The sequence below is a fragment of the Epinephelus fuscoguttatus genome, linkage group LG8, assembly GCF_011397635.1.
Source record: "Epinephelus fuscoguttatus linkage group LG8, E.fuscoguttatus.final_Chr_v1".
Taxonomy (NCBI): Eukaryota; Metazoa; Chordata; class Actinopteri; order Perciformes; family Serranidae; genus Epinephelus; species Epinephelus fuscoguttatus.
Window position 1 is genome coordinate 6,712,411 of NC_064759.1, and position 26,361 is coordinate 6,738,771.

Genomic DNA, 26,361 nt, shown 5'->3' on the forward strand with positions numbered 1-26,361 from the left:
CCAACCGGACCAGACTGGCCGACCCGTATGCTCTCACTCAGTGGATGGATGGTGTCACAGGAAGCTTTGTGGTTGATTACTATGCAAATCTTCAAAGGAGGGCGAACCTTGAACAGTTTCTTTCAGTTTGTTTTGCTATCGAGGCTAATGTTAGCTAATGAGTGTAAAAGTTAGCATTATGGAGAAATCCAATATTCCTCTTAATCCCTGAAGTGGACATGATAACCCTTAATACACATAACATTATTCATCCCTACACCAGGAAATACTTTTCCCTAACCTGATATGAAGTGTGCGCTGCACATGTGAGCATTTTTGATGATGGCCTCCGTCCAGTCCTTTGGTCTTATCGCGCTTAAACACAGTTGTCTTTGTTTTTGTTGACGGGCAGTGGCAGCTGGTATGCAATATAATTTTAGTTTTGAGCCATTACTCCCTCTTTTCTGGCTCCCAGTAACCCAACAAGATGACATTTTACGACTCCTATGTAGCCTACATCCCTGTGGTGGCGAATTGTCTTTTGCCTCCAGCTAACAAACTGATGTCATTGTGACGACGGCCCTATATAATGTAGAAGGAGTCACTTGTAATGACAAACCCAGAGAGAATTATGACCCAAACCTGCTGTTTCCCCTATTTTACCATCTATTCCGCTCATTGTTTTGGTTTTACAGACGGCAAGACACAGTTAGAAACTAGGTGGTGAATATACCGGAGCATTTAGCAACTAAAGAGACAGATATTCCCCTCAGGATTTGTTGGACACCAAACAAGGGCAAGGGGGCGAGTGAATATTGGATTTACATTCGTCAGGTGGACATAAGCACGACTCCAAATCAATGGTAATGTTGCTTTGCATCTACTGGATGTGGTAAGAAGCAACTCTTTGCTAACATGTTCACCACTACAGCTTCATAACGTGATAATATATCAGTGATGTGTTTTCAGCTTTATGTTTGCAAAAACAAAATGTAGCCTTGCTACTGCAGGTTTAAGACAAATTGATTCAACTGTGTTAACTTGACAGAGAAACATAGGTAATTATATTTTTCCAATGATAAAATTTGGACTAAGATAACCATATTTATGTAAATATAATTTAAATATTCTGCAGTAGATAAATGTTAAGTCCAGATACTGGCAGCCCTGTAGTTACCCACTGACAGTCACATGTGAAGGACAAGTCAATACTTCAGCCGCCCCTGCCTCTCTGACACAAATGTAAACACCCACATGACCTACACTGGCAGCCTGGAGGCAGCACTAAAACTCAAACGTTATTTGCACACTGGAGGGTTGCCACCCCCACACACACACACACACCGCCCATATCTGGGTCATTGTTCAGCGATCTTTAATGAAACTCAATCCATGCCAAAGCTCTGGGTCAGATTAAGTGATGGTTCCTGTAGGTGGAAGGCTACGTCAAAGGTGTGAGCAATGTGGAGGTTAAGCAGCATGCTTATGGCCTTATCTGTAACACAGAACAGTTGGGCAGAAGCTGTTATTGAATAGAGTTGGGCCAAGGTAAAAAATTTTAAACTGGTTTGCTATTAAGAGCCTGACTGGACTGGACTGGTATACCGAATTTTGTGCACTTGACTCAGCATCTGCTCCCGCGTGGAACATAATGAGACCGCGTCCTAACAGGAAACGAGCGTATGACTATTATCATATTACATTGTGTTACATTGGAGCTCCCTATCCACATTAAATACATAAACATGCGCCTCAGATTAGACATGAGACGAAACCACTTAAAAGATGGGAGAGAAGCCTACTTGCAATCGTTCTATGTTTGTAACATTACTATTTAAACAGAAAACACATTTCATGTTGTAATATTTCCTGAAAATGTCATTCAACAGATCCAAGAGGAAGTAGCCTAGCTTGATAATAGCGATGGTCATTTACCTTAGCAGGAACTTTCAGCTACCTGGCAAACTCCCTCAAGCCGTTCCTTGTTCATTGTCCCAAATGTTGCCATATTCGTGCAGTTTTCATTTTCTTGAGAGGCTCACAGCCTATCAGACACTGTTGTCTCTGTCACTTTTTAAACAAATATGATATTATGTTCATCACGTCTGTCAAATTGCTGATTATGCAATACAAGTTGGATTTAGCGCTGTGGCACCGTGAGAGATGTAGGTAATGTAGGATGCAACTTTTTAATGTGCTAGAACATGCTATAATGACAAATGTTAGTTCAGACGGTTTGCATTAAGAGCTTAAACCGTTAAGTAATCTTTGTCTCCTGCAGAAGGTTTTGCTGTGGACCTATGCTCTAAACCAGGGGTCTTCAACATCTTTCAGATCAAGGACCCCTTCGGTCAAAGGGAGACTGTGCTAGAACCCCCTACTGCATGTATTTTATAAAACTGCGTTATGCTTGAGATAATTCTCTGAATATTTTTGGGTCTTCTCACATTTGTGTTTGCCTGCAGCTGTTCAGTCAGCAGCAATTATAGCATGGCTAAGGGCATTAGCCTCGCCTTCTGCACTTTAGCAGGTGGTTTCTGAGGTGGGTGGTGTGTCACAGTCTCTTGCTCAAAAAGTTACAAAATGATATATTGTGACTCACAAGAATGTTTCTACACTTGGAATAATCATAGAGCTAATTGGCCAGTATGTTTTAACAATACATATATGATTGCTAACTAGTTCACCTTGCCATAATGGATAAGTGCCACAGAGTGATTTAGCGTTAGCTAACTCACATAATTGCATAAGGATTCATGGGTAACAGTTACCCTGTTATTAATGTTGTGTAAAACCCCAGGGTTTGTAGAGTTTGCATGTTCTCCCCATGTCACCGTGGGTTTTCTCTGGGTGCTCCGGCTTCCTCCCACAGTCCAAAGACATACAGGTTAATTGGTGACTCTAAGTTGTCCGTAGGTGTGAATGTGAGTGTGAATGGTTGTCTGTCTCTATGTGTCAGCCCTGTGATAGTCTGGTGAACTGTCCAGGGTGTACCCTGCCTCTCGCCCAATGTCAGCTGGGAAATGCTCCAGCCGCCCGTGACCCTCAAATGAATGAATCCAATTGAGGACTTTGGGGTGGATGGATAACAATGCAAAGCATCTGACTTTGAAACCTGGAGTTGTGGCCTATCTCCCTCTGGAGTCAACAACGAAGATTAACTTCTCATAACCTTGAGACCACCGTCTGTAGAATTAAGACATCCTTCAGATCATTCCACTTAAGTGTTTGGAGTGCCACAGGGCTCAGGACTAGCTCCATTACTATTTTTTGTAACTATGCCATAAAAATTAAACCTGTATGCTAATGTTGTTATGATGCATAATTTATAGTTAACAAACCTGACAGTCCCTGTTTTGTAAGTCATGTCAATAACCCATAGCACTTGTGTAAAATTGAAGATGGGCTTGAATTAATAAAGACATTATGTGAATGCTGAGCAGTTTAATTCCAGGCTCCTCAACTTTTGAATTCTGTCAAATCTTATTTTAATATTTAATCAAACACAAGAGCCACTTACATCTGCAACCCAGTCTCTTAGAAATTACGATAATAAACTACCGCTTTACCAAATATATTTTGCAAGGAAATGTAATTGCTTTGTAGATTATGATCAGTAGACATGTCATGTCTTACTCTTTAAGGCAAGTTTTACTTTTTCAATGTTTAATAAAGCTCATAATCTTTTCCTAACTTCAACCAAATGTTGTAAGTGCTTAAATATAAAAATTATAATCAGTTACTGCCAAGGGACTGCAGATGTGAATTAGCTTTAACCTAAATCTGGTGCAATACATCAAATAGCAACATTTATGTTAATATTGTGCATGGTCCCTTTACAAATAAACTAAAATAAAGAAATAATGCTCAGTTGTTATGAGCCAGAATTGTTTTGCAAATGCAGATATTGTAGAAAAATTAAAATACATTGTGAGAAGTGAATATTTTGCATTCAGTGTCAACATTTTGCAGCTTTGTTCATTTAAAGGTTTCCCTATTTTGTTGATAAAATATGTAATTCTGTCTAATTCTTTCTCAATACAGTAGTCAGCACAGTATGTATACTACACAGTATACGATGTGTATGTCTGTTTACAGTAAGGGTGTTGTCTGTTTTATTTTGTTGCCCTATTTGATAACTCTCAGCTAACTGGTAAGATCTCTTTCATCTCACGTGTTGAGGCCCAGGCTGTCTCTCTTATCCCGGACTTCATTACTATTGATCGTGTGTAGTCAGGCCACCTAAGAATCTGAGCTCATTTTGACGTGCACTCATCAGGCGTCTCTCTAGATAAGAGTGTTGGCTAAATGCCTAAAATGTTAATGACACTGTTTGGAATTTTAATGATGGATGAACAAATTTTGCCTCAAGCATACCTTCATTTATAAACACAATTATACAAAAGGAAAGGTCATTTTATCCTTTGAGATGTGACTAGTTTGACATATAAAGTAAATGAATTAATTATTCTTTGGAGCTCATGGTATCCATAAAATCAACCTAGCGATTGAATTGTGGAGATTTTAGCCAAGCTAATGATGTGTAGCATGTCTATATTAACACATTTTTAAACATTTAACATTATATTTTGATGCTCAATGCTACTCGAAGCTGCTTAGAACTTGCTGAAGTGGGTCGCCACTGGTGACCCAGTAGTTTTAAGAGGTTTTAATATTCTGAAGCTAAGACTTTATTCAAAATCAGATGAAAACCCACTGTCCCAGGCCTTGCCTTGTTACTATAAGCCTTTTATTCATAATTTCAGAGAGAGTGTGGCGCTGAGTAGAACCAGACTGTGGTTGACAAGTGTTCACTGCTAGCTTGTCATAATGCCTTTACAAGCTTTGAAACTTGAATTCATTGTCTCAATTTGGTGTTGAAACCTTCAAATTCTGAAAGACAAGACTGTTTATTGATATAAAACCAAACAAAGCTCCAAAATGACCCAAACTTGAGATGCTGACATAAATCCATGTTTATCTAAAAATGCACAGTGGCGACTTCCAGCAGATTTTGATAGAGCACGCCATTGTGTTATTTGCTAGAATTGAAGGGGCTTAGTCTAAGTGTGCTTTCACACCTGCCCTGTTTGGTTTGGTTCAGTCGAACTCAAGTTTGTCCCGTAAGTGCGGTTTGTTTGGGCAGGTGTGAACACAGCAATCGTACTCGGTCAGCGCTAAAATCAACCTGCGTAGTTGTCCCTCCATTGTGGCATTAGAAAGTGTCACATTTATCTTGCAAGTGTACTCTTCTTCATTTGGTTTACTTCCTGGATTTTTCCCACATGGGAATTCTGACCAATCAAGAGCAGCTTTCTCACACAAGGCATTTGATCTGGTCCTCTTGTAAATGCTGCCGTGAGAACACAAACCAACTCTAGGCAATTATACAACTTTGTAACAAAATTGGTCCCTGATTCCTGAACAGTCAGACCCAGTAGTTTACTCTGCAAAAAGAAGTAAATTGAGATTTTGGACGCTTTTGGATCATCATAATCTTATGTCATCATTGATAACTAAATTTTTGTATCAATAAAATTTGACACATTACACTGTTGGGCTGTCAACAGAAAGTAGTGCTCAGATATATCGTATAGAGTATTAAATATGCAGTAATTCTAAACACAGCCATCTCTTCCTATATTGTAAAAAATCTAAAAGAGCACTCCTTCATGTCACGATGAAACAAGATGGGAAAAAAATGGTCACCATAAAGTAAACCCTCCTCCTCCACCTCCTGTCCTCCTGCATCATCTTCACCCTCTCTTTATTTGTCCCAATTTCTCATCTTTCCTTCTCTCAGCCCCCCACCCTCTCCTCCTTTCTGTCTTCATCTCTCTCTTTTTCCCGCCTTCTCTCAGCCCCTCTTGAGAGAGTATCCCACAGGTTGCTGCACTTACCGCCTGTCGCGTTGAATGCTAATGTGGCCGGCTGATGCGTGCCACGGTGACCGGAGTAGAGGTGGCTTGAAAGGAGGAGGGAAGTGGGGGAGAGAGATGAAAAAGAGGGAGAGAAAGCAAGAGAGCATAGGACCTCAGGGTTTTCTTTAATTCAGGGGAGGGAGGGGAAGGTGAGGACCAGAGCGGTTGAGGGAAGGGATAGAGGGATGTGACGTGAGTGAGCGGGAGTATGGAAACTGATCATTGCAGGCAGAGCAGTGTTGGATAATTCTGCTCTCTCTCTCTCCCTCTCTCTCTCTCTCTCTCTCTCTCTCTCTCCCCACTCCACATCCCCAGCGTTGCTGCTCTGACCAGACACCGTCGGAGGAAAACAAACACCATCCACATACTCACACACTGACTTGCAGCAGAGAGGGCTGCCTCTGCTCCTTCGTCTGCTCTCTTTCATACACAGATACTCACACTCCATCTAATTACAAACACACACTTCTTGCCTTGCAGCTGACAGAAGACCCAGAGGAGGAAACAGCAGGAATGTGACTGAGGATCTTCATCTGAAAACATCTGCCCGGAGGACTCCTCCCTCATCCTCTCTTGGCGGTTAACCCGAGCTCTGCAGCAGGTGAGCTTTATGTTGTTACCACATCTCATTCATGGTGCTGCATGTGTCGCAGTGGCCACTACCTACCGTATCTGTGTGTCGTGGCATCGGCAGTGTCTCAGCTGAGTTCTCCTGTCAGTGGGGTGCATAGCGCATGGATCCACGCTGAATTATCTTCACTGCATCGCTGGAGGACAGTAAAGCCGATCTGATGACATTTGTGGAAATGGATTTTGATTGTTGAAAGGATGCCAGCCGAGTGTTATGTGAGGATGCACTGCAGTTAGGCATCACCGGAAAGACAGAGAGGATGATTACAGTGCAGTGCACAGCAGGAGTGTACTGCACACATCAGTACTATATTAGAGATGGTATCACTGTGTAAGACCTGTGGGAGATTTACAATTAATAATAAGATTCTCTTCCAGCTCCTTTTTTGCTGTATGAGCGAAACATTAAATGAGACCTTTGCAGAGTGTTTTCTGGTTGCAGCTCCAGCGGCAGATCAAAGTTTATGCGAGGGAGGTTGATTCCCACGCACCCAGCGTGTTCTCACAGAAACACTGGTGGCTGCACATCATGCTGGCTGTTGCTTTCCTTTTTTTTTTTTTTCATGTAGTCTATATAATAACAATAACGGTGCTTCTTTAATAATTTATATGGCTTTTGTTTATGCCTTTGCCCTTTTCATGCAGCAATGTTTCGAGGTAAAATGTAGGAACAGAAGGGACGTTTCTGCACATGTATTCACACATGGATGCACACACACACTTGCATGAACACGTACACACATGAGTCCAAACAGAATTAGACACAGTTATACCTCGCTAAAAAGCACATCGATATCTCTTATTCACAAACACACACATCCACCCCTCACGTGAATGAACATGTCCACTTGTTGATCCACAGTTTCAGTAATTGGGGCAAATGCTTCACTGGCGATGTAACACACACACACACATACACATACACCCCCACAGATGCCTGAGTGGCATCGACACAAACATACAATTATGTGCAAACTCGCTCTACACAAGATGGAAAGCAAGGTCGTATAAATCTCAACAGCTGTGATGTTGTACTAATCAGTACAGCTCTTATGATCACATACATTAGTGTTGAACTGATAAATCAGCTTGACTCTTAGCTTGTATTAAATAACAAATAACAGTGAGGCATGTTATCCACCCTCTGATATGAGGGAGGTTCCGTATGCACGACAGCTACATAATAAAATCCTTGGTAAAGAGCATCATTCTGTCTAAAACAGCTGCTGCAGATGCAAACCCTAAAATCATTTGTGTCTCTGTGATGGATTAAATGCTGTTTTAATAGCTTTAGATGAAAAAATGCCGCTCTAGCAGGAACACTTATGGTTTCTAATTTACCTCCAGTGAAACACTAGGTATTGGACTCAATTCAATAACATAAGTACCAGCCTACAAAGGCAGATTTAGCTTGAACTTGAATGTGTTGTCATCATAGCAACCAGTCAGGCTGATGATGCAAGGTCATTTGAAAGCAGCACTAACACAGCTTTGAATGCCCAAATTAGGCTTTTATTTTCACACAAGGACCCTTCCACTTGTTGCAAACATTTCACTATGCTTCACTCTGAGCCAATCTGTTGAGCTGACAGCAGGTTTTTGTTGGTTTTCACTCCCATTTGCTGTTAATGTTTTTCTTTAATTCAAAATATCAGTGTGTATATAGAAAATCTGGATATTCCAATTGTAAAAGGAGAATAATAACATCAAAAATCAATGGAATGATGGGCTGTATTTTCATTTTCCAGATGTTGCAATCACATTTCTATTATGTTGCTTAATACAGCATAGCACTAATACTGCACGTCCTGGGTTGAGTGTTAATTTCTCACTTTTTAAAACAAATGAAGCATGTTTTTTAATCTAATTATATATAAAAAATGTTGCACAGGCATAAATAAAAGGTGTGTGGTATTTAGTGTCATCTAGTGGTGAGGTTGCAGATTGCAACCAACTGAAACTTTTCCATGTGCCAGGTGTGTCGGAGAACTACAGTGGCTGAAAACACAAGTGGACCTTTCTGAAGCCAGTGTTTGGTTTGTCTGTTCTGGACTTCAACTGAAACAATATGGTGCTCGCCGTGGAAGAGGCCCAAGCCCCTTAGAAAGGGCACTGGGCTTTTAAACCAATTTGACCCCCCCCCCCCAGAATTGATTCATTTCACCACTGGGATTTCATTCTTTTCGTCCAATAATATTTCGGAAGTCTAGAACAGCTCCAAGATTAAAATTTTTTTTATACCCACTCACGTTAGCGGAGCACTAAACTGGAAGTTAGCTGCTCGGCCACTATATGTTTGCATAAGATCCGGTGAATTTCATATCGTGGAAAGTGAGCTTGTTTGGCTTTGGGCGCCATTGATCCTGTATCCAGTTCTCTGTATACATCCATGAGGAGAACCTGGTCCTATGTGGATATAAACAGCTAATTCTAAAGCCCTGTTCTCACCAAACACTTTCTGTATTGTACCTTTTGGAACCAACAGTATCCCTTCAGACATGGTAACAAGACCCTAGGTCTGTTTAGCATATCCATTGCAAACAGTACCCTTAAATATGGTCTGGGTTGTTGCTGTCCAGCACTTACTGTATTTCCTCATAGATGGAACATCTGTGCCTCCTTTTAATGTCCACAGAATGTGGTTGCACGCCGACATCTTCAGAACAAAATAGAACATGCTGCAGTGAGAGTCTTAAAAAATTGCGGGTTTGTGCATGTAGTCCTTCTTAGGCAAGCAAAGCCAGCCGAAGCCCACAGGAAAGACACTATATGATGCTTTTTTTCCCTCCAAGTGAGAATTAGAATGTATACAGTTCACATAGTCCGGTTGAAATTAATATATATTTTTAAACCCTTGAAGATCCACGCATTACTAAAAGTGTCTGTCATCCAAGAGAGACAAAAAACAACAAAAGTAATGGTCAGAGTTGTCATATCGAAATTTAAGGTGTGCCGATGGATTCACGTCGTCGACTCATGCATTGAGTAACATTACAAGTAAACGTTCCATCTTAAAACCAGCCACAACTCAGCCCTGAGCAGAGTGACCGTCCTCTACTGACCAATCAGACTGCAGGGTTCACAGCTCCACCTTTTAGTACCAGATCCGTGTGCTAGGTACCCCAACAGAGGGGGGACCAAATATGGGGACGGTACGGAACGGTTCCATTGGTACCATCCACAACTTTTCACAGTGGAAACAGAAAAAATGTGTACGAAACTGAACTGTACTGAACCGTACTGCTTGGTGGGAACGGGGCTTAAGGTAACACAGCACAGGAAAAGACAATGATTCTTTGTGTCAGGTGATAATATCATAATGAAAACATCGTTATCATTATTATATACCCTTTCTGCTATATATCCGTCTAAACCCTACACACTGCTCCTTTAACAGATACATAAGTACATTATACTGGTTATACTCTCCGTTGTTATTTCTCAAGTTCAGTTTTTCTAAGCACGTCCTGTAATGTGATTTTAAATTGTCTGTTAACATTTGTCTCAATCATTTTATAATTATAGTGGATTCTGTGCTCTGACTTCATCCTACACTGGCTGACAAACATGAATGTCAGTGCGTGAAATGTCAAGTCTTTGCAACAACTTGGCGATCGGCAGACAAAGGGACATTTTGTCTGTCATTTTGCCGGGTATGAGATGACAGCTGCAGAAAGACAAACAGGCAGGAAGATGGGGAAACATGACATATCAGTGTTGTGGGAACTGAGGCAATCTGACATATCTGTATGTATTGATATATCTACAGTATTTCTGACCTTTTACAAGCCAAAAACACCCACAGCCTCTAATTACAAACAAGCCCCACTCTGCTCATATTTGTTGTATTTAACCTGCTTTGTCATTTTCACAGCCTTTGAGTACTAAGAGATGTCTGCAGCTGTTAGTGGGGCAGGTAATCTGATGTCTGCTGTTGTTTTGCAGCGTGTGACACCCCGCTGTGTGTTGCTGCCCGGGGAATGCTTGGTGGACGGACAGACGAGGTCTAAGCACAATGAGCAGCCAGGACAAATGGGTCACACTGACCCCAGCTGAATTCGCCTTGCTACAAGAATACACTCAGTGTGAGTAAGAAAGGTACTCTGTGTTTGTGTCTGACTGTGTAGAGGACAGTCTGTATCCTTCCAGGTGTTTCTCTGTGCAGTACGCATGTGTGATCCTGTTCTTTAAGAATTTTCCAGGTGACATGACGCTTTCAGGCAGCCGTGGTGCTCAGCCCCGGGCCAACAGCTGCAGCCCACACTGTTTCACATTGATTAAATGTTATAATCTTTAGCTTGTGCACCTCCGAACAGAACAGAGTAGAAATGGATATTTTCAGGGAGGTCTTTAAATTTACACATGATGAAATTTGACAGATTGTGCATTAAGATACTGATAGCATCTTTGCTAGCTTAACTGCTTGCTCTGGAAAGCTCCATTCTTCTTAAAGCTGTTCTACAACATTTTTATATCAACAATGGATTCATGCTGAGTTCACACGACACAACATTTTTGTTCGTTCCCACCGTCACTATGACAGATTAGGCGATTGTGGGGTCAATAAATTGTGCAGTGGCTTGGCTGACAGACGTGACACACTACACGTTGGTCCACGACCAATCATTCCTGGTTTTCTTTCACAATGTTTGTGATGTCATGGTATTATTCTTGTCCTATTTCTATTATTTTTTACTATTATTTCAGTCACTGTGGCTGTTCATGTCCCTGCCGAAATGTTATTGTAGTAACGTAAAAAGCACCACCAGATGTCAGGAGCTACATTTGAAGTGCCGCACGCAAACATGCAAGTTACTGAATCCTCCACAACAAGTTCCTGCAAATGTTTCACAATAAAAGCCTTTTTAGAAAATGAAGGGATTCTTCTTCTCCCATGTGCATTTTTATCAGCCTTGTTTCCAGCAGCAGCAGCAGCAGGCAGCTGTCTTTAACAAAAAGCATCAATTAACAGCGTGAGTAAGTGAATGGCAGGTGATCATAGTGGAGCATTTAGCAGCTAAAGAGCCAGATAATTTCCCTTAGGAGCCACTGGGACCAAAAACAGGGCAAATTTTAAAAGATGATATACTGTATGTCAGTGGTGTGTTTATAGTCCGTGTAAAGCAAAAATAAATATGTCATGGTTTGTCACACCGCAGAAAAATGTGTCATTAACCACCGAGCCAAATTTAAATGATTTTAAAAAGTCGCCAAGTATGTAAAATTAGGTTTCAAATTAGGTTTTGATGGGGGGTGTTTGCTGAAGGAGCTGAACTGAAAACCAAGCTGCTGCCATGCCGCTGCAAAGCCAGGGACTCTCATTAGGCGTTAACCCAGTAGCACACAAAGCACATATTTATATAGCAGGGGAGGGGTTATGTTACAGGATGGCTCCAGAACGTCATTGAGCAGGCTTTTAGGCCCACCCAAAAATATAAATGCTGGACACATAAATGGTGAAAAACAGTTTAACAGTCTAAATCCACAATTCTGTACTACACAGTTTGCAGACTTTTCATGTTTTCAGCAAGTCTTCTCTAAAATGTATAATGTGGCTAGAGAGATTTAACTGATTTTGCTTTATTAAGACTTTAGCAGATACATTCACATGTGACACTATATTTTTTAACCTTGTTTAACATGTCCATATGGTGTTTTTTAGTTGCCACAAGAAATGTCATGAGCAAAACAAGCACTCAATGCCATAGCTGAGCATTTCTCCCTGAGGAACCATCAACTTGAATAAGACCTGATGATCAAGGTTTATTTGACATTAGCAACACATTATAAGCAGTCTGATGACACAATGAAGCTAAAGGCTCATATTATCTATCACTGTTTCCAAGCAGAGGTTTGTGTGTTTGATGAGCAGATTTGAAGGTGAGCAGGTGCACTCAGCTGAGGGGCAGAGCCAATTTGCACATTCATAGATAATAATAATAATATTAATAAATTGTATTTGATATAGCACCTTTCACAGAAATGAAATTCACGAAGTGCTTCACAAAATGCAATAAGGCAGTCAAACAATGAAACATGAACAAGAAGAAAGTAAAACATAGAGCAAATAGGCCCCAGACAGAAACATATCAGGGAACGAGCACTGGACAATTTGGGGTGGGACAAAGGCCATTTTGAAGATATGGGAATTGTTTTCAAAAGTTTCTCAAGAGACCGCAGATTGTAAATCTAAAGGAAGAGAGTCGCATTGTGTTGGAGCCACGACTTTAAAGGTACGATCACCTTTAGTTTTGAGTCTGGAGAGTGGGACAGCCAGTAGGTCCTGTTCTGAAGACCTAAGGGACCTACTGATGATATACGCATCCAGGTATACTAAATAAGGCGAGATGTAGAGTTACATCTAAGCCATTTTCAAACATTAAGGGATTTTTTTCACAGACTCAGCTAATAATAATTCTAATGAACAGAAATAACTTTTTAGGGTTTTATTGAAGCCCAGAACTTTAAGAGTACTTGTTGCCTCAAATTTACTGGCTTATTATTGGTACATTTGACATCTTATATTTGCCTTGAACCCACTTCAGGATTTAACACAAATCGCTCTCCAGGTTAGCGTACTCTATTATAACACCTGTTAGTGGAACACCACCTACTGTATTATATTTTACCAATCGTCTTCATGACCCCTGCGACCATCTTTCCTAACAGACCGCTCTGTTTTAACATGATATGTCTCTGGCGTCCATGTCACACCATTCTTTCCTTAAGTTCTGCCATGTGACAGCGTTGTCAGCTTCTTATTTAGGCTCTGCAGTGTGAAATTCTTTATTTCACATGTGGATTACAGATTTTGTAAATGAAACTTGCCCCCAAATGAAGTGAATCAGATAGCCATAATTTGGCAGCTGATTATGCTTCTGATCAAATCTCACCAATGTGCACCTGCTGGAGTTATTCATCAAGTTGAAACGAGCAGTTTATGACAGTTAAGAGAGTTTATTGAATCTGAGTCAGAGCACTCGTACGAGCAAAGTAAGAATTTCCTACTGTTTCCATTGCTATTCATTGCCTTTTTGGTTGCAGTCACTGTGTGGGTCAGGGGATGAAAACATTCAAAGAGGTAAATGTAATAGAAGTTTCACCTGCAGAAATATTTTGTAGGATAAAAGAGATACTGAAGATTAGACGTGTGGCTCATATTACTGGATTCTCTTTGTGAGGTTCTGCCGTCCTTGTACCATTTGCCAAGGTGTTTTATCACAGTTGGAGGAAAAAAAAATACAGCACTACAGAGTTGATTTTGCTTTGCCTGTTTCTCGCCTAATGTTTTCAGAAACATATTTTAGCTTACTGTTGAATTGTGGCAGCAAGAGGGCTCCTGGTTCAAACCCAAGGTGGGGGGGCCCTTCAGTGCAGAGTCTGCATGTTCTCCTCGTGTCAGCGTGGGTTTCCTCCAGGTACTCCAGCTTCCTCCCACAGTCCAAAGACATGCAGGTTAATTGGTGACTCTAAATTGTCTGTAGGTGTGAATGTGAGTGTGAATGGCTGTCTGTCTCTGTGTCTAACAACCTGTCCAGGGTGTATCCTGCTTCTCACCCAATGTCAGCTGGGATAGGCTCCAGCCCCCCGCCACCCCCGACAGGATAAGCATTTACAGAAAATGAATGAATGAATGTTGAACTGTAATAACAGATTATTTGTTACCAGCTGGCTGCCATGCTGTTTTCGGACTGGCAACTCCCATCACATCACCCACCAGCGTTTGTTGGTCCTCTGTGGCGCAGTGAATTTTGGTAGTTGTAGGTTTTCTGTATCTCAAGCAAAGACAAATGCCACAACTTTTTTTCTATTTTTTTGTCTGGTCATGTAGCACCCAAATCAAAAATTAGTTCTGATGTGTAGACAGCTTAGTTTTATTAAAAAAAAAGGCCATATTTCCAACAGTGAAATACTTCTTTAACCACAGTGTTGTCACAACATGAAATTGAAATTTGAAATGTAAAGTTTTAAAATATCTGCTACATTTTATTTTTTAAACAAGGTATTATTATAGCAGAGTATTAATAAACAAACACAGAACCATTAAGGACAAAAAGACAACCCCTCCCGCCCATCAACCCAGGTACAAACAGAGAAAGCCAGACTAGTCAAAAGAAATGTAATAGAGAAGGAAGAAATATTTGCCACAGAAGTTAAAAGATGGTTGCCAGGTGGCAAAGAAGCGTGCAGTCGATCTTTGATAAAACAACACTTTTTCTTCAGTTATAAATATACATAACATCCTTGATCCAGTGTCCATATGTTGGAGATGGAGAGTCCTTCCATTTACACAGGATGAGCCTTCTGGCCGGAGGTGAGCAGAGAGAGACAGTGTCTGCTTTATCTGCTACATATTATTGTAACATATTCATGGTTTGCAGAAATGTTCAATACCAACACCATTTCTGGTGATTGGGTTTCCTCAGTTCACCAAAGATTGTTGACTCAAGGCAACTTTTCACTTCATCAGTTATTGTTTTTGGAAAGTTGGTGTGAGTCTGATTCCTGCTTCCATATCTTCAGTAACCCTCCCCTCACGTTGAGACAATAACAGAAGAAGACATAAATTCTCTCTGACAGCATCAATCCACCGAGTTAACAATAACAGGAGCGTTCCTCTTGTCTGCTGTGAACTGCAGCATGGATCAATTCACCGTGGTTAATCACCTACATCCCTTCCTCTAATGATAAAATTTTGACGTTGTAATTGTAGACTTGATGTTCATCTTGCTGATGTAGGAAGCTCAAGCTGCTCAAGCATCTAATTCGTGTGGTGCCGCTTTAGCTCTGAATGATTTATTCTCGACCCAACAAATGGCTCCCCTGCTCAGCAGCCTGTGTTCTGGATGCCTGGAGTTTATGTTACGCTCCAAGATGTTGACACATTTCATCATTTGAAATGGTACCAGGGATGGAAAGTATGACGATACCTGGCAGGCTAACTGCGGGATGTTGTGCACCACCCACACATATTTTTGGACAGACTTTAAAAGCACAAGTCACAGTAAATCGTTTGTAGGAGGCAAAACAATGGAACTAACTGTGGACGAGGAATAGAGTCGTTAGGTGTCCAACTCTCTTGATCGTAAGTGCTTTTTTGCATCAGGGTAGACACGGTGGTGGAATATATTTTACAGCTATTTTCAGTGTCAAACTCGACATCTTTGAGGCATTTCAACGGCTGCACTAAGTATGAATCTTAATAATTAATGCTTTTCACCCAGGATCTCTTGTTCCAGTGTTTCACTTAGTAATGACATTTCTCCTTTAATTGCTCTGCGCCTGGTAACAACATTGTTCCTTACTCCGAGGAGCTCCCCTGCTCTCTCCGGCATATGCTACACTTGAACCAATCAGGTTCTGGCTTTTTGTCTCTGTGTTTTCCTCCTAATGTTTGCTTTGTGGGTGGCTAAGGAGTTTGTTGAATTACACAAAAACATGTTTCAGAGACCTGAGGTTTAACAATGTAGCTTGAAATGAAAACTGTGTGGTAATAAAAAAAGGCAGAATGACAAAAAGCAAAACAGCAAGAGAGAACCAAGGAGTGTGTGCACGGCTGCGTGCAAGCTTGTGTGCACGCTAGACAGATTTGGATAATCATGTTTCAACGAGCTCCGAGCGACTCTTTGTGCGGCGTGCGGCTACATGCTATAAAATATCCCATTCTCTGAGCAGCAACAATGGGCATCACGTTGCCTCACCTTCCCTCCTCATCTCGCCCTTCATCTCGCCTCCTACTGTATCCCTCCCTTCCTTCTCATTAAAGAGAGCCATGCACACTTTCATAACATTTTAATAGCTGTGTGCCGAGTCAGGCACCTCGGATCTGACTCACAACAATTAGAGTTTCTCTTTATGTGATATATTTGCTAATGTGCGTAGTGTAGCAGAGTGCTGCTTTACAGAGGGAAAATTCTTTGACTTTGAAAGGTAAAGAAGATGTTCAGTGTGTTAATGAACCTAAAAACATCAAATGAGTCTTGTCCTCTGATTATTACTGTGTGCCACACAAGGGTTAAATCATTAACCTGATTGAGAGAATACATTGTATTTCAGCAGCGCCTGCTGAATGTGACAGGCAATCAGTGGATACATAATCAGACGTGGTCAATAATAATGACACACACTCAGTCCAATGTGAAGCAATTATTTCTAGTCACTGTTGGTAAAAAGCATCCTGAGAAAATCAAAGGTCTGAAGCCATTAGTGCGGAGGCAACGAAATGTAACAACCAACTAAAAGCTGTTAAGAGAAGCTCAAATGGACATTTAAATGGCTGCAGCCATGACTTTAAAATAATTGTCCTCTTTTCTGTGACATTTATTCTACAGTATCTACAGTATGTAATCATAAAAATGTTACAGCTTATGTCCAACGGAAAGTCTAAAGACCGATATTTTAGGGCTATTTGGCCTTAATAGGATGAAAAACATAAACCAGTGGGGGTTAAGTAACGAGGTACATATACTCAAGTACTGTACATATGTACAATTTTGAGGTACTTTTACTTTACTTGAGTATTTTTTTTATATAATTCATTTTTTTTATCTACATGTTCATATACCCATAATAGTAATTAAGCAACCACAGCGATACCACTGAACACCACATCATTACAGTTCAACAGACCTCATGACCTCTTAAAGCTTTCAACTCCATATCTGACCCGAGCTAACATGTTCATATGACACACTTTCTAACATAGACTCCTTCTATTTTTCAAAATCTGGAGGTCATATGCTCTCCCAGAATCTGAGGATCACTCGAGCAGCTGTGACGACCCCGACATCACAACAACGTCATATTGGATACATTCGGCAATTCTATTAGGTGTACTTGAGTATTTTAATTTGATGCTATGTCATACATCTATTCCTCCATATTGTTGTACTATATAAATATTGTACTTTTTTCTTCACTAAATTAGTTTGATAGCTTATACTTTTCAGAATTAGATTATTAATACAAAATGTAAATCAACTAATAAATGATTATATATTATAATTTAAGCTGCCTAGCACATTATAAAGTAGTTGAAATTAGCACCACCTTTAACAGCTGCAATATTTAAGTGATGAATGCATTAATGCATCAATAATTATAATACAGTAACACAATATTTATCTCTGCCAGGTGTAAGCTGTGAGGGGAGGATGCATTTGGTCGTGTGTGTTTGTGTATGTGAGTGCGTGTTTCCATCTGTCCACAGTTAATCTTGCAAGCTACTGGACCAATTAGCTGACTAAAGGACAGCCACTTAACACAGACCGCAAACTAGCACGACGACATGGCCAAATGCAAGTATGACGCTGTATATTAAACTGTGTGGACCTTGAACTCACGACTATGGAGAAATCTGGACCCAATGGCAGGACCAGTTGGGAACCACTGGTCTACCTAATGGCGATTTACATTCTACTGAGTGCAGTGCTCACATTCACACGTACGGGCAATTTAGAGTTACCACTTAACCTGCATGTCTTTGGACTGTGGGAGGAAGCTGGAGTAGCCAGAGCAAACCCATGCTGACACGGGGAGAACCCCCCCACCCTGGGTTTGAAGTAGGAAACCCTCTTGCTGTAAGGCAACAATGCTAACCACTTCGCCACTGTGCCGCCCTGCTGAGGTAACTGTTGCTGCTGAGGTGGAAACACTTAAACAATAATCAAAAATAAGTGTACGAGAACATTTGAGGTGAAGAAGGCAACACAGTAACAGAATCTTTTTCTATTTCAGGGTTCGTACGGTCATGAAAAACCTGGAAAAGTCATGGAATTTTAAAATGCAATTTCCAGGCCCTGGAAAAGTTATGGAAAATAATATTGGGCATGCGGCGTGCACGCACCTAGGAACTGCAGGCACGCCCACTAGCCTGGAGTTGCTTCTGCTAGCAAACGGGCGATGCCGACAAAATGCCAGGGAAGTGCAGCTTCAATAACACATGGCTTATTAAGGATAAATACCAATTATGGCTGGCAAAAGACAATGACCCGAGACGTGCTAAATGCAAACTGTGCTGTAAAACATTTGACATTTCGAATATGGATGGGGCAGTGCTCGTTAGCCACTTGAAGGGGAAAAAGCACGAGACGGTAGCCGCAGTTGCTAGTAGCGCAATACCCATAGGTGAGTTAATGAACGCTGATGCTGTGAGGACATCCAGCAACACTACTACAGTTTCCACAGCAACAAGGCAGACGACTTTGGACGTTTCTGCAAAAAAGCCTCAAAGCGGAGATACTGTGGGCACTAAAAATCATGAATTCACACTACTCATTCAAGTCATCCAAGGACACGACCCGTCTTTTCGCCGCCATGTTCCTGGACAGCCAGATTGCAGCGAAATTTACCTGTGGTGAGAACAAGTGTGCCTATAGACCTATTCGGACAGGATTAGTTTTACATAGGTAGCTGGGGTAAAGTAATAATTACCAGAGATTTTAGTCCCGTCTGAATGTGCCATGTCAGTAATCATTACCGCATGATGTCAGTAAAGATTACCGCGACTTTTACCCTCTGTAAAAGGGTCCCGGACAATTACCTCAGGTAATACTAATCCTCTGCGAATAGTGCTTAAGTCTGTACTTTTGGACTTGCTCCGCACTTTAAAAGACTCTTACTGTCAGAAGTGTCCCAACAAATGGCATATGTAGTGCTGTTTGACAAAAGCCTAAACCACCATTTGCAGTCCAAACATTTTATTTATTTATTTTATTTATGTTATTTCTTTTTTTTTTTTATTTTGACAACTCATGTACTGATTACTGGGTAATCAGTAGTTAGCACTGGCATTCCTACCCCACTGCACTATTTCTCTCTGTTTATCTCTGACAGAAAATGTGATGGCATTTTTATCTTTTGAGACATTGACAAAAATATTAAACCATTGGAATTAGAATATGAGAAAATGTATCTAAGTGTGCCTGTCTGGTGTTTTTTGTTTTAGAGAGGCACCATACATTTCAGTTGTAAACCTAATTTTACTTAGTATTACAATAATTAGTTTTTGGTGGTCCCATTGAGATAAAACAATTTCTTTTGGTCATGGAAATTCAGTAAAAGATTGGGTCCATGTCATTGGTTCGACATCCCATTAGTCCGACTGTCCGTGGTGCTGAACTGCTCGCGGCGGGCGTATGGTGCTCCGCGACCGGCTTGAGGCGGAGCAGGCTCACGGCTTATGTGTTTGTCACTTTCTTTTTCATTTTAACCCACACCATGATCTTTTCCTGACCCTAACCAAGTGGTTTTTGTTCCTAAACCTAACCAGACCTTAACCACAGGGCATCATGATGATTTCGGAACGGGCTTCGGAACAATGGGTTTAATATGGTCGAACCAATGGGCTGTCGAACCAATGGGCAGTTCCCAAAAGATTCTGGAGAAGTCATGGAGAAGTCATGGAAAATCATTGGTGAAAAAGTGTAAGAACCCTGATATTTGATCAGCACTGCATAGTTTCACCCTTTGATCTCAGATTGGTCTGTATTTGAGAGCTCTCTCTCTCTCATTCCGCTTTTACTTTTTGTGCCCGTGGTGATACAAAGCTGGTTGAAAAATCAGCAGAATGTCCCTTTAAGTATGATTTTCAGTGCAGGACTTTTACTTGTAACAGAGTATTTCTACACTGTGGTATTACTAATTTTATTTAAGTAAAATATCTGAGTACTTCTTCCAAACTTCTAATACAGTTTCACCAAGTTCAACAGACTTTGAACAGAGAAATCCAGTAACTACACTTTTCCTGTTTCCCCTGTGAGGCTAAAGCACCAACACACCTGCTGATTATCAATCAGTGACATGCTGTGCAGTGTCATCACCAGCAACTTTTCCTCAGGGTCCCTGGCTTCTCTGTTTAGAAAACGGCAGGTTGGAGCACAAACATTTCTCAGGTGCAGAACTGCACAAGAAGCAGATGTAATTTCATCAGCGGTAGGAGCCAAAGATCCACATTTTGTTGAGCTAATGAATCCTGTGAAGGGGTGAGAGAAGGTAGCGAACATGAAGCACTAACTTCACCAAGCGTCTTTGTGAGAGATGAGAGGCCCTCCAGTGCATGTGAGAAAATGGTACTTCTAATTAACTTTTGTAACATTTACAGCCTGGTTTCTGTGGCGCAGCAAATTGATTTAGCAGTAAGGCTCATAAACGCTCTGCAGCATGCAGCAAGTATCACAGCAAATCTCTGTCTGATCAAGTTATTTTTGTCTAGAACTGAGTGCCAAAACAACCCTCTGTTTTCTTAAAGCATCCGACAGTGTGGTCAGACTATTTCAATCTGTTTATGATACAAATGTATTTGTTTTTATTCATTTTTAGAACCTTTGTTATGATTTGATTTCCTTTATACACGTGTTTGCCCGTTAGCTAACCTGTGTGGCTAACAGCTGTAGTTGATATGGCACACCCCTTTTGTGTAGTTTTTGATTGCAAACAATCTTATCTTTGGTACTGTATAATTTTTTTCCAGCTGGCGCACAGTAACGTAACTTAACGTTTGTTTTTCATGGTTCTCTCTTGCAACTTGATTGAATGCCTGTATTAGTCACAAAGTGCATGTGGGGAATTAAACGTCGACTTGCTGAGAAAAGCATTAACTATAGTTGATTGTTGAAATAAAGGAAAATTTAATGATTTGTGGCACACTTTTTAAATACTTTTTAATTGGACTTGGGGAAAGGTATCAAGTCTCTTTGACTTCTCCCAAGTCAAAAGGCTCAAGTCAAAAAGAAGTGGCGAATCATTTGTCTTGCCAGGACAAGTTGCAAATCTTTTTTGATTTTGTCATGTCGAGTCTTAAGTCATCAGCTTTTTGACTCGAGTCTGACTCGAGTAATCAACTTTGGTTTAACTACTTTAAGATTATTTGTTTTCCAAGCCTGCAAAGCAGTTAAAACAACCTAATATCTGTATGATTATGGACAGTACAGTAGGTCTGAAGTGAGATTCACCTCATGCACTGACACGACCTCGGTACTCAGTAGTGTGGGCTTCTTTTTTACATCTCTGACTCACTAATGGGGGTGAGTCTCCCTGCAGACATCATGATGCTGCATCCCAAACAAACATATAATCCAATCAGGGTGCACTGCATTGTGCTGAATGCTTCTGCAGCTCCAAGAGATGCTGACACAGTCAAGAAAATGTATATCCATAAATGAGATTGCAGCCTGGGCGACCACTTAGTTCAGATTACCTAAGAAAATGACTTTCGGTAACAAGATGCATTTGTTGCTGGAACTCTATAGTCCCCAGACATGCCATTCTTTGCTAGATGTAAGCATAACTCAAACTTGTACGGTAAATGAATGTTTGATATGAAATATACTCTCAGTGTGAGAGGAAACACAAACAGATCACAGCACAGAAATAGAGTAACCTGTCCTCATTTTTTTCCCCTCAGACTCAACCAAGAAGCTGAAGGATGTTCTGCAGGAGTTCCATGGAGATGGTGTGTTGGCTAAATACAATCCAGAGGAGGTATGCTCAGTTTGTAATCTATTAAACAGCAAATATTTATAGACTATTGTTTCCAACTGTGCTAAGCACGCCTATATCAGTACAAGGGACATTGAACTTTTTGCTGTAATAATTTGACTAGTACAAAAGAAATTGGGGATTGTTGTCAGTTGTTATGGTAACAATTTGAGAACTCCATTTTGGACTATTCTTAAGCGGCCTTCACATGATAAGAACAATGCGCTTCGCTCACTGCCACGTGTGGCGCAAAGGTCAGAAGTAAACTCAATCCAAGTTCAAATAATTTCAACTCTGAGTGCAGCGCTTCGGCGGAAAATCCGAGCGGTGTGCGACGCCAAGGGTAGCGGTGCCGCTTTGTCAGGCGTTGCCGCCCTCTCCGTAGACAAACAATGGGACAGCCAGCGCAAAGCAGTTTTACAGCTGATCATGTGTAGAGGCCTTTACACCTGTTTTCCTTATTGAACAGAAAAATACAACCATACACCAATCCAAGTTTCTCTCTTTCACTGAACCAAGACCAACATTAAATGACCTCTCACTAAACCCCATGCCCTAAGCATGGAGCCCACACTGTAACTAACTGCACTCCCTGAAGACATATTATCATATTTTTGGAAACAGTGATTCCAGAGAGAAGCAGACAGAGGGGTCTACAGTCTGTGTTTGAAGGATATATCCAGGATGTCAAACTGACTCAGCAGCAACAACAGGTTAAAAAGACAAAGATAGTTAGAAGCTAAAGCCGAACTATAGGCTACAGATCACAGTGTAAAAGTGAACCACCACATCACTGCTGATCGCCACACAAGACAATGAATATAAAGGGAAACTTTGCTGATATTGAACCAGCTGTGTGGCATCGCAGTGTGTGCAGATGAGCGGTGTTTGGCTTCACCCCTGTGCAACTGCCAGCACCTGGACCTCAGTGATCAGAGGGAAGTCAAACAACGTCCATCTGCACACAATGCAGTTGAATATCAGCAAAGTTTGCCTGCTTCCCTTCACTGGTTCCTATACAGCAGGGTCGGCCTTTGTTTCACTGTTATAATCATTAAAAAGCTTGTTTATGATGAGCTATGCATGCATTAATAATTGTTGCATGACACTTATAATACCCTTAATGTCGTGGCAGTGAATCAAATAAACTAGACACTGTAAACCTGCATTCACAGACATCATATCTTTGTGGTTTTACAAGCACTGGTGTACAGTAATTTGGACATTAAGCACATTTTAAATGTGATAACTTCATAATAAGTCCATGAACATGTTCTTTCTTTCTTTAATGCTGCGGGTTTAGAAGCAGGAAATCCTCAGCCAGGTAACTGTTATCTCTTCCTCTCTCTGATTTGTTGTTGGTGTGTTTGCTGAGTGTGCATATAGCTTTCTCGCTGAATAATTCAACTCTCTCAAGCAGCAGTAAAGCAATAAAAAATGTCCTTAGTGAGAAACAAAACGGAAGGCATTTCTAGAGGACATGCAAACATTCACAGGGAAATGTTTCTCACTTAAAATGTGTTTTCTTTTTTGTTTTTTTTTTTGATAATCTGATAATAACAGTTTATTAGCAAAATGTAAGACAACATTAACGACTCACAGATTTAAACAATCAGCCAATTAGACATTCAGAGGGGTGAATGACGCTGTCAGCCTTAATGGATGGTAGAAAAGACCACAGAGCATACACTGAATGAAAAGATAAAAGCTGCGAAACCACTGAAACCACTCTAAAGTAGATCTGCACCGCCCACAGCCCAAACAACACTTTAGCCATTTTCCTGAGTGCAGAAATCTGTCACATGAATTCTGCAACATTTCTGCTAACAATCACAGACCCCCGCCCCCCAAAGTGAATCATACCTGCATACTCTCTTCATATTGAAAATCATCTCTGTTTCCTTGAGGCCTTTAAGGCGACGACTGCAGCTCAACATGACAAATAACACGCTATGTTCCTGTTATGGTGTTTTAGGAGATTGACTTTGAGGGCTTCAAGGTCTTCATGCAGACGTTCCTGGAGAGCGAACTCCCTGAGGAGTTCTGTCAACACCTATTTATGACGTTCAGCAACAAGGGACCAAAACCCAGTCCCTCATCCTCTGACAAACCCAGAGTCTCTGGTAAGTGTAGAAAGGAAGTTTTAACAATAACAAACCCTTGAGTTGTTTATCCCAGTGTGTTGGTGTTTTGTAGTTACTGATATGTGTAAAAAGAAAAATCATTGCAACTTTTGTTGCTAAAGTGCAGACAATTTGTCACTTGCCGTTTGCCCTCACGGCATTTTCTTAGTGGATTGTTGTTTTCAATTTTTTAAGATGAGCTACTTGACTTTCTTTGCTGTGTAAAAGCTGCACAATTTCTGTTTATCTCTTTTTTGTAATAACAGATTGCCTGCCAAGTTCAGCACAGTGGCACACAATGTAAATTGTAGTGTAGAGGCTGCCAATTGTCTTGGAGATGGTTTTGTTTGTTTACTGCACTTGTAATAATTTCATTCTGGTGTAGTAGTGAGTTACCAATATTAAAGCCAACATTCCTCTGCACTGACACTCAGCTTCACACTTCATCAACTGCCTGATATTTCAGGTGAATAACAATAAGTGGAGATGCTCTTGCGATGGGATCTCTCCAGCAGTGATACAGCGATCTGCGACTTAAAGCGAAAATGGGCCTGGGGTGTAAAGTAGGGGGGCAAAGCCCCTTCCCTACTTCTTATCCACCCACCTCTGGAATCCTTGCTTGGACCAAACCCATCTTCCAACTCAGCCTTCACTGTGATCTTAACCAACAGATGATTACTTATTTTTTAACATTTGGAATTTACATTGCAGCTTTTAATAATCACCACAGTCTCAGGATATATAATGACATGTAGTGGTTTTGAATAGGGATGCATGATAGCGATTTTTTTAAGCTGATACCGATAATTGATAATTACCGACTTCTCATGGCCGATAACAAAAAACTAACCAATAATGTCACATTTTTGCATTTTCAAAAGAAGTTAACAACCTTTACTTTCTGCACACCTGGGGGTAAGAGGGGCTAAGATGTAGTGAGCAAAGATGGATGATTTAATATAGTAAATAAGTAAGCAGTGCACCCCACAGTATACCTGCACACACAGTGACAGGGCTAACCATTAGCATTACACAGCTAATATTACTTTATGGTTATTACAGACTTTGATCATTTATTTGATAGGGCAGTGGTAGCATGAAGGGGGGAGAGAGGGGACATGCAGCAAAAGGCCACAGGTTGGAATCGAACATATGGCTGCTGTGCTAAGAACATAGCCTTTGTACATGGGATACTTGCTCTTTCAGGTGAGCTACTCAAGGCCCTGGTCATTAATGAGCTTAGCGACACAGTCGGCCCGTTTCGCTGTTGGTGTGGTTTGTTGGGATCATTTAACAGCTTAATGTTGGTTGTTGGCCGCTGTTGCTGTGTTAGCTCGAGCTAACCAGGCAGACGTTGAAACGACTGTTCACTGGGAGGGCAGTGACTTGCGGCACAGTCCTTCAGTGCTGTATCTGACTAGTGTTAGCGTAGCAACAGAAAGAGATCAGACCCCTGCCACAATGGTGTTCCTCGAAAACTTGTGAAAAACATCCATACTGGCGAAAACATGTTTGGCTATCTAGTTAGCATGCTGTGCTTGCTCTTTTTCTTCTTCTCTGTATTAATTAGTGGTGTAGATGCTGCGCCACTTAAGTCAATAAAAGCAGTTTGGCTTTATATTGTTGGCTCAATTTATAAGCTATAGTTTCATTTTAGGAATAATAAATAATATAAATTTCCCATGATTGGCTGATCAGCGCGATATGTATCATGCATCCCAAGTTTTGAGCTGCCTGTGGGAAGAATGGAAATGTAAGACCCTGTCCATTCTTGATTTAAACCTCTGTTTTTGCTATCTACTTTTCTCTCTTTAGAACATGTCGTGTGATCCGACTGTTGTTTCTCGTCTCGCATGTGTGTGTATGTCACTCACTCAAGTCACAATGCTTATCAGAATGCACAAATTTGATGGGCTGAGTGGCATCCAGTGAGATTATTTACATTGCATGCAGTTATTGGCAGAACTGCCTTTGTGGTATTCCCTGCTACGTCACACCGAAACAAAAACCCTCAAGGTGAAAACAATACCAGCCTCACTGCTGCAGTGGGTAGTAATAAAGTCTTAACCTTTCCTGATTTGACCTTGAATGTAATGTTTTCAATATCAGCACTTCGACGCTTGTGTTTTAGGCTCTAACAGCTTCGAACACTTTGTCCAATGTCAGCCTCTGATGAGAGTACACACAATTAGTGCTCATATTAAAAGTATCTTTGCATGAATTGCAGATGA

At 40.9% G+C, this 26,361-nt stretch overlaps 1 protein-coding gene across 3 annotated transcripts in view; it reads left to right on the top strand.

The window, feature by feature from the left end:
* Positions 1–26,361, top strand: part of dgkb (diacylglycerol kinase, beta) — a 127,739-nt gene that overhangs the window by 11,966 nt on the left and 89,412 nt on the right. Inside the window, exons 3-7 of one of the 3 annotated variants that reach the window (XM_049583322.1) lie at positions 6,381–6,501; positions 10,476–10,615; positions 21,934–22,010; positions 23,311–23,331; positions 23,983–24,130. In XM_049583322.1, coding sequence (XP_049439279.1) covers positions 10,546–10,615; positions 21,934–22,010; positions 23,311–23,331; positions 23,983–24,130 — 316 coding nt within the window. In that variant the 5' untranslated portion in view covers positions 6,381–6,501; positions 10,476–10,545. Of the gene's footprint in view, positions 1–6,104; positions 6,502–10,475; positions 10,616–21,933; positions 22,011–23,310; positions 23,332–23,982; positions 24,131–26,361 lie in introns of those variants that run through there. The other 2 variants (XM_049583321.1, XM_049583324.1) reach the window with 2 other exon arrangements.